Below are 9517 nucleotides of genomic sequence, written 5' to 3'. Positions count from 1 at the left end.
TTTTAGTAGAGACGGGGTTTCACCATGTTGACCAGGATGGTCTAGATCTCTTGACCTCGCGATCCACCCGCCTCGGCCTCCCACAGTGCTGGGATTACAGGCTTGAGCCACCACGCCCGGCCACATTCTACATGTTTTAAAAGTTAATGCAATAGCTGAAATGATAGTGTTCCACTCCCTTTTTAATACTGAGGTTGGGTATGGTCCCTTAAAATAGTTATGAATAATGCCGATTGAGGTATTTTGCCATAGTTCAGTAGATTTCTGTATATAAAGCTGTTGCTTCTGCTTCAAGAAATATTTAAATTTAACATAGATTATTAGTGGACTCATAGTTGTTAAACTATAACATTTTACCTTAAATGTTAAAAGCATGAAATCACATGGATTTTATAGTAAAGAAAGGAAAAGAAGTAAATTAATGTTTTAAAAGACTTAGTAATTGATATATCTCAATACAGACAAAATTCTTTTCAAAAATCAGTTTTCAAAGAACATAAAAGTATAGCTAAATGGTATTGATATATATGTATTGTTTTGTTGTATATATAACTGTCTTGCATAGAAGGCTTTGCTGGTCTACCGCCATAGCACCCTGAGTGCGCCCCATCTCTTATGATCTTGGAAGCTAAGGAAGGTCAGCCCTGATTAGTACTTGGATGAGAGAAAGCATCGATGCCTAGGGAAGTTACTTAACCTCTGTAGGCTTCAGTTTTCACACCTTTAAAATGATCGTATCTAACTCACAGAGTTATAGTGAGGATTAAATGAATTAATGTTTATAAATCACTTGGGAGAGCCTGTCACTTAATAAGTGCTCAGTAGTTGTTAGCCATTACTATTACTATTATATTTGTGTTTAGAATTACTTACTAGTTTTCTTAGAATTGAGTGGCATGTTTGAACAACAATAATTTGAGGATATTGGATTTTATGTAGAAAAGGCTTTTGCTGGTTGCCATGCAACAGAGTGAGTGACAGAGTGAGTAAATTTATGAATACATGAAATCTTTTGCAGTTACAATATAAATGCAATTTTCAAATATAATCTTTAAATTTTCAGAATAAAATTAGGCATCTTCTAAACTCTCTTATATTGGGATTAAAAAGAATTTTTAAAGATTGTGGAGATGGTTAAATATTGTCACTTGTTCTTTGGCTTCGAGTAATATCTTGATCAGTAGTGGTTTATTTTGTGAGTTGTAGCAGCTGTTTATTGTAGATGCAGTAGTTGTATAGTGCCCACTTGCGTAAGTGCTAGGGACCAGCACAGCACTTGTTACTCCTCTTTGCTCCTTATTTATCTTCCAAAGAAAATTGACAAAAGAGAAAGTCCAGTTTATTAAACTTTTGCAAGTTATCAATACATTTAGAAAAATATGTTTTTCTTCCTTCCCAGAATATTTCATTGTGAGGCATTGCAGACATTGTGCATAAATACTTTTATGATCTGGATTTATTCCTAATAAAAACTTAAGAAGTATTGCTTTTGGAAGGACTTAAAATGCTTGATGGGCATAATTCAGCTGCCTGCCCTGATATATGTTTCCTATGTGAATCTCTTCCCTTTAATTTCCACCCTAGTTATTTGCATTTTTGTTCTGATTACTATTTACCTGGACAACTGGAATAACCTGATTGATTTTGCCTTTAGTCTTTGCCCTTTTATACTTCAACCTATGAATAGTTTTATCACAATAGTGTTCTTTTTTTTGAGATAGAGTCTCACTCTGTTACCACCTCTGTAGTGCAGTGGTGTGATTTCGGCTGACTGCAACCTCCGCTTCCCAGGTTCAAGTGATTCTCCTGCCTTAGCCTCCCCAGTAGCTGGACTACAGACACGTGCAACCACGCCTGCATGCCTGGCTAATTTTTCTGTTTTTAGTAGGGACAGGGTTTCACCATGTTGGCCAGGCTGGTCTCGAACTCCTGACCTCAAGTGATCTACCTGCTTCGTCCTCCCAAAGTGCCGCAATTAAAGCGGGAGACACTGTGCCCGGACATGATAGTCTTCTTAAAGGGCAGATCTGAAAGAGGTGTTTATGTTATTAAAACAAAACAAAATACCTTCTGTGTAACTTACTGCTAAAGTAATAACAGATTCCTCAGCTAGTTATTGAAGGTCCACTTCAGAATGACAGCCCCCTTCTCCCAACTTTACTTTTCCCTCTGTTTTCCCTTTGAGACTTTAGACGTTTGAACCATGACAATTTTCTAAACTCTTTAATTTTAGAAATCCTCCTGGTTGTTGGGGCTTGATTCCTAATACCAATCTTGTTTTGTTTCTTTAGGTCATATAATGGCTTACTTTGCTAAGGCTCATACAATCAAATGTCTGCTTTATTTTATAGTGATTCTGAAGGTGTCTTATCTCTCCTAATACATGAGCTTATTAAAGGCAAAGAATATCTATGCTCTATCATTAATATCCATTTTATAGCTCATATTATATAAAACAGATCCGACTATAAAATTTACCACCGTTTATCACAAACATCAGTTTTGCTTCATGTTGCCTATGTATTTAATTAAACAAGTTGGTGTTGGACTTAAGTCAAAATTATACCATTGTGTTAACTTTCAGATATTTTTAAGTCTTTTAAAAGGTTAATTTTAGGCTTTATGGATAAGAAAAGGTGAAGCTTAGGGTAGCAGATATCAGGCAGCCATTTAAATAATATCTACAGCTGTCATCAAAGCAAAGCTGATTTAGAATTAATTGTGGCACATTAGGTCAGGAAAATATATACTCACCTTCTTTCCCTCATCCCAACCCTTTTATTTCTTTTATGTCTAAAAGATGCTAGAAAGAAATAAAATGTTTCTTAATGTCTCTTAAAACTTATTTAAGAGAATTATGGATCTTGTATTAATAAAAATTAACTTGAACTAACAGTTATGATAATTTTGGTATTTATAGTATTTTTTCCTCTTCTGTAGAAAACCATAGGCAAAATTGCAACATGCTTGGAATTGCGAAGTGCAGCTTTACAGGTAAGGATTTTTTTCCCCTCTCTAATACAAGGAAAATAAATTATTCTGCATTATTATGGTAAAACATTAGAAATTCATGCCAAAAGCAGTATTGTCTCAGAAGTGTTTTATAACAACATTTATTACATTCTTACTTTTTTAATTCATACTTTGTCAACTGTAAAAGAAGAGATATGACTTCAACTTTTTCTCTTATTTTTGGCCTGAGTGTTCCAAAAATAAACAAAAACCAGCTTGGGACTTTTTATTTTCTACCTTGAAAGCAAGAAGTAGATTACTTTAGAGTATTTGGTTCTTGCTGCTTTAAAGGGTGCAGCGAAATCTTTGTAGTGAAAAGATGTAATATGCTTATTTTAAATTTAGTCCACACAGTCTCAAGAAGAATTTAAACTGGAGGACCTGAAGAAGCTAGAACCAAGTAAGTTTGTGTTTATATTTTTTTGTGATAGTCCTTTGGAAAAATAATCTATCATGGATGTTAAGCCTATTTAACAAAGATGCTGATTTAATTTATTTCTGTTAGTATCTAGTTCTATGTGATTTTTTTGGGGGGTGCTTTCGTTACTTCTATAATATTTATAGTAATTTTTTTATTTTTGGATTTCACCTTTGTTATAGAATATATGAGGTTGTTCCTCATCTAAATATGTATTAGCCTTTTTTTGGTCTTATTCACTTTAATAAAAACAAAATTACTTTAGTAAACATTTGCAATAGCATCTAGTAGGGAATATAAAGCTTTAGTCATTGATGCCCACTTACACACTACATGTCACTAAAAACTACAGTCCACTGAAAACTACAGGACTGGAGGATGGACTCCTGTCCTCCACTGATCCGTCTACCTAAGCCTCCCAAAGTGCTGGGATTACAGGCATGTGCCACCGTGCTGGCCACAAAAATATTTTTTCTTTATGTCCTTATTCTGTCAATGTTTTCTATTTTTAAAAGTTTTAATTTTTTTTTTTTTGGTTTTACTTTTCAAACTTTATTGTTAAGAACTAAGAGACATATACATTAGCCTAGGACTACACAGGGTCAGGATCATCAATATCACTGTCTTCCACCTCCACATCTTGTCCCTTTGGAAGATCTTCTGGGGCAGTAACATACATGGAGCTGTCATCTCCTGTGAAACAGTGCCTTCTGGATACCTCCTGAAAGACCTGCCTGAGGCTGTTTTATAATCAACTTTTTTGGGGGGAGGCTGAGGTGGGCAGATCACCTGAGATCAGGCGTTCGAAACCAGCCTGGCCAACATGGCGAAACTCTGTCTCTACTCAAAATAAAAAATCAGCCAAGTGTGGTAGCTCATGCCTGAATCCCACCTACTCGGGAGGCTGAGACAGGAGAATTGCTTGAACCTGGGAGGTGGATGTTGCAGTGAGGTGAAATCACACTATTGCACTCTAGCCTGGGTCACAGATTGAGGCTAAAGTACACTCTAAAATAATGATAAAAAGTATAGTAAGTATAGTAAGTTCTATGTAAACAATATACTATAAAAAGTATAGTATATACTAGGTAGTTGGAATTTTTCAGCTCCATTATAATCTTATGGAACCACTGTCATATGTGGTCTATTGCTGACTGAAACATTATTATGTGGTACATGGCTGATTATAATAATTTTTTAAGACTCAGAATGCTAGGACTCAGTATAATAAATTTTATCATAAAAGAAATATGAGAATTATAACCTTGCTACTACAAACTATCAGTTTGATGGGATTGAGAGGAAATCTTCTCAGGACAGAGAATAAAATGTACTCAAGTATCTCTAACTGGGCATCTTATATACAACTTTTTTTTTTTTTGAAACAGAGTATCATTCTTGCCCAGGCTGCATTGCAGTGGCGTGATCATGATTCTCTGCAGCTTGACCTCCCGGGCTCAAGTGATCCTCCTACCTCAGCCTCTTGAGTAGCTAGGACCACAGGCTTCAGCCACCATGCCTGGCTAACTTAAAAATTTTTTTTTGTAGAGACGAGAGTCTCCCTGTGTTGCCCAGGCTCAGATCTTTTAATTAAACTACTATAGGGAGGAGGCATTCTCTTTTTCTGTTACCCTATGTCTCACTTAGGACCTTGTAAATAGGATTCATTTCCCATGAAGGCTTTGAGACTCTGGAATTTACTCTTCTTGGAGACCTGACATTACTGTAAAGATACTGGTATCTAGAGTATCCCATAGATGTTTTGATTTTGCCAAGACCTTCAGTGGACAAATGCACTGTGTAGCTCTCAAATGGTGGTAAGGCTGGGAATTTAAAAATATATATTAATATTCATGATAAAATTGATCAGAAAATTAGTCATTGAGGATATAATTTTTTATTTTGTTTCATGGAAGAATTCATGTTTCTTTATCTTCTTATTCTAGTCCTAAAGAATATTCTTACATATAATAAAGAATTCCCATTTGATGTTCAGCCTGTCCCATTAAGGTAAAATAAACATTTATATTTGTTTTCTTATTTTATACTTCATTTTTAGGTATTTCTGGGTTTTCCTAAATATCAACTTTGGCATTATTGATATCATTGACATCAGCAGTGATAACAGTATATCAGTATTTTTATATATCAGCATCTTACCTGGGAAACGAGTAGCTGTGAGGCATCACCAGCATATTTAGTTTTGCAGCTCACTGTTTTTTCTGCCCTTTTTTATGTAGAAGAATTTTGGCACCTGGTGAAGAAGAGAATTTGGAATTTGAAGAAGATGAAGAAGAGGGCGGTGCTGGAGCAGGGTCTCCTGATTCTTTTCCTGCTAGAGTTCCTGGTAGGTATCACTTATTAAAAATACACATTACTTAACTGCATCAAAAGACAGGGTGTTTGAAGCTTACTTTGGTATTTGCTAGTGGGGCAATAAAACCACCCTAAGCCCATGCGTATCTTAGGCAAATTTTGTTGGGAGTAACTATTTCATAAATACAATGTGAAGGTATCTTACTATCTGTGTCAGGGGTCCTCAAGACCATCCCCATGTTCAGTGATTCACTAGGATGACTCACAAGGCTCACTATGTAGTTGTATTCACAGCTCTAGGATTCATTACAAGAGAACACAAGAACAAAAATCAGCAAACAGAAGAGGCACAAGGGCAAAGTCTGGAGGAAACCCTTTGCAAGCTTTCAATAATCCCCTTTCAGTAGAGTCACGTAAGATGTGCTTAATTTCCCCTGCAACAAGTTGTGACAACATAGGTGAAATGCACAATGTTGTCTATAAGGGAAGCTCTTTAGAGTCAGTGCCCAAAGCTTTTATTGGGGACTACTTATGTGGGTACCTCCTGCCTAGCACAGACCAAAATTCCAGACTACAGAAGGAAAGAAAGTGTTTAGCACAAACCATATTGTTTACACAGTTTAGGCACAGTGACCATTCTTATCAGGGAATTGTGGGAACCCTCCCCAAATCCAAGATCCCAGATGCCAGCCATGGGCTGACCTTGTTTTCTAATAATAGGCCTGCTATCTTAATTCTTTTCTGTATACTGTCATAAGTGCTTTTTTTTTTTTTTTTTTGAGACAGAGTCTTGTTCTGTCACCCAGACTGGAGTACAGTGGCACGATCTCAGCTCACTGCAAACTCCACTTCCCAGGTTTCAAGCAATTCTCATATCTCAGCCTTCTGAGTAGCTGGGACTACACGTGCGTGTCATTTGCCTGGCTAATTTTTGTATTTTTAGTAGAGATGGGGTTTCACCATGTTGGCCAGGCTGGTCTGGAACTCCTGACCTCAGGTGATCTGCTTGCCTCAGCATCCCATAGTGCTGGGATTACAGGCATGAGCCATTGCACCCAGCCCCATAAGTACTTCTTTAATTAATCAAAATGTGGTGGTTAAAACTGGACCCATGGGGAGTGGATACTGAACAATTGCCCCTTCTTCCCCATCCTGTTTTAGGGAAGTAAAGAATTTATGGCAAACCTTTTTTATTTATGGAAGCTCTCCATGACTATCTTCCTTCCCTGTAAATAACCTCGGCAAGCACCCTGGATAAATTTCTTGCCTCTCCCAATTACTGCTTTAATCTGTTCTGTTCTTATAAAGTATAGTTTTTATTTCAGATAATCTAGTTCACTTTAAGAAGTTTAGCAATCTGCTGTAATATTGTGGTACATTTTAGAATAGATTCTAGAAGCTTTCCATATAGTTAAATACAATTTATGTGCTGTTCAGAGAGCTTTCTTCATAATTAATATTCCAGTATTTTGAGTACTTCTTGAGGAGGAGTCATTTGGAGTAGGAACAATATAGGCTTGGACCAATAGATAACGAACTAGGCTTTTGAACCTGGGCTCTGACAATCACTAGTTGAGTGACTTTGCACCTGCGTCTTAAACCAATCTGAACTTCTGTTTCTTTATAAAATGGGATAATGATAGTGCCTAAAGGTTACTGTGAAGATTAACAAGATACTAAGTATAAAGCATTTAGCATTGTACTGTTCATATGCTGACTATTAGTGCTGGTTGTTATTATCATCACCTCTACCTGGGGATAACAGTACCTACATTGCAGGGTTATTGGAAACATTGCAGGCACTATCGATGGTAGCTCTTATTGTTAATAATGTTTCTTTGGAACAAGAGCATTATTTCTAATCTACTTTGCTTTATGAAGAGAGAGCTGTATTTTTCTTGCTTTTGTAGGGTATTTCAAGATTGCCAAGATGGTGAGGTAAATTATTTTGCCGTTTCACTGACTCGATAATTTTTATTGCCTTTTCAAACCACGTACTGTAATTGGTGTAGCTTCCAGTTCTATAAATTCCTATCTGATTTGGTTGTTTGCCTGCTTACTGTACTTCTGTAGCAAACAAGAAGCAGATGATGTAAATCATGAAATGGGCAAATTAAGGTCTTTATGGGGCTCAGGTTGCTAAGTTGAAAAGGAACTTCTACCATAAATTAAATCCATTTGCTATGTAAGATTAAGCCCAAGCTGAATTTGTATTCTGATATAATATTGTGATATTTCATTTTAGAGATACAGATGCCTTGCCAAACCCTTCTAGTCCCTGAATTTTTTCCCCTAAAAGAAAGAGAGAGTATGTATAGTTTAATTAGCTATATTTGTTTGGGATCTTATTGTTCAGGGCTTGTGTTATTGAAAAATAACTTGTGAAATTATATTCATTGAAAGTGTCATTGAAATAGCAAGGTGGCCTTTAGCTTTTAATGATAGAACAGGAAAAAATTTCCTGTTACACAAAGGGAACCCAAGATTTAAAGGCAGATTTATTGGGATATTTATATATATGAAATTTACTTGGCTGGACGCACAGTGGCTCATGCCTGTAATACTCACCACTTTGGGAGACCCAGGTAGGTGGATCACCTGAGATCAGGAATTTGAGACTAGCCTGGCCAACATGGTGAAACCCTGTCTCTACTCAAAATACAAAAATTAGTCGGGCATGGTGGTGGGTGCCTGTAATCTCAGCTACTCAGGAGGCTGAGGCAGGAGAATTGCCGGAACCTGGGAGGAAGAGGTTGCAGTGAGCTGAGATCAGGCCTTTGCACTCCAGCCCAGGTTGACAACAGCAAGACTCCATCTCAAAAAAAAAAAAAAAAAGAAAGAAATTCACTCTTAATATGTACCTTTAATGAATTTTGACCAACTCCTGTACTAACTGCTATCACTGTTAAGCTAATGAGGTGTGAGGTGTGAGGTATGGTATGTAAATATGGTATGACCAAGAATAGTTTTCTCTGATTTAAAATTTAAAATGACTTTTTAGCCAGGCTTTCAGGAAAAGAAAAAACAAGTAGTCAAGCTTACTTAACTTTCTTGATATTAATCTCCTTCCTTCCTTTTCAAAATGTTAAAATTTCATAAGGTAAACATATTTATGTTATATAATTGGCTTAGCCAAAATAGTAGGTAATTTTTCTAAAGATAATCTTGGTAGATTTATTTAAATAGAAAGTATAAACTTATAACCTATTATTTTATAACCTAAAACTTCATTGATAGTCTTGAATAGTAAAGCTACTAAAATGATAAACCAAAGCAATATAAATTTAAAAATAGCCAAGACACAACTTTATACAGACTTTTAAAAACACTTTCTTACTAACATGATCTAAGCTCAAATAGTCCTAGCAGTTTCGGAATTATCGTACATATGTGCTTGTTCTTCATCTCTTACATAGGTTTATGTATGCATAAAATATTATTTTTGAAACTCAAAGAATGAAATTTACCTTTCTAATGTCAAACTTGTATTGGTTTTTTGCCACATAACTACTCAATTCTGAGCTGAACTTGAAAGATAAGAAAACATGGATTTTATTTTCAGCTGAAATGAAGTAATTTCTTTTCTTGCTCACACACGTGAGAAAGTCAAAAACTGCAGCAAATGTTTATTGCTTTCCTGTGAATATCGGGCATTCTTTTTTTATGGAAATCTGGAACATGTTTAGGGGCCAAGCAGTTAATACCATCTAAAGTGTATGGTTATGATTACAAACAACTTTAATCAGGTAAAGTTTTTTTTTTTTTTTTTTT

The 9517-nt window shown here is 35.8% G+C and overlaps 1 protein-coding gene across 2 annotated transcripts in view; it reads left to right on the top strand.

The window, feature by feature from the left end:
• The window catches only part of AIDA (axin interactor, dorsalization associated), a 40573-nt gene that overhangs the window by 14231 nt on the left and 16825 nt on the right, over positions 1–9517 (top strand). For both annotated transcript variants that reach the window (XM_017526365.2, XM_037737713.1), the window contains exons 3-6: positions 2941–2994; positions 3358–3412; positions 5377–5440; positions 5671–5777. In XM_017526365.2, the coding sequence (XP_017381854.1) occupies positions 2941–2994; positions 3358–3412; positions 5377–5440; positions 5671–5777 (280 nt within the window). The remainder of the gene's footprint in view (positions 1–2940; positions 2995–3357; positions 3413–5376; positions 5441–5670; positions 5778–9517) is intronic.

The sequence above is a fragment of the Cebus imitator genome, unplaced genomic scaffold (assembly GCF_001604975.1).
Source record: "Cebus imitator isolate Cc_AM_T3 unplaced genomic scaffold, Cebus_imitator-1.0 Scaffold42, whole genome shotgun sequence".
In the NCBI taxonomy this organism is placed as follows: Eukaryota; Metazoa; Chordata; class Mammalia; order Primates; family Cebidae; genus Cebus; species Cebus imitator.
This window is presented reverse-complemented; position numbering and strand designations above follow the sequence as displayed.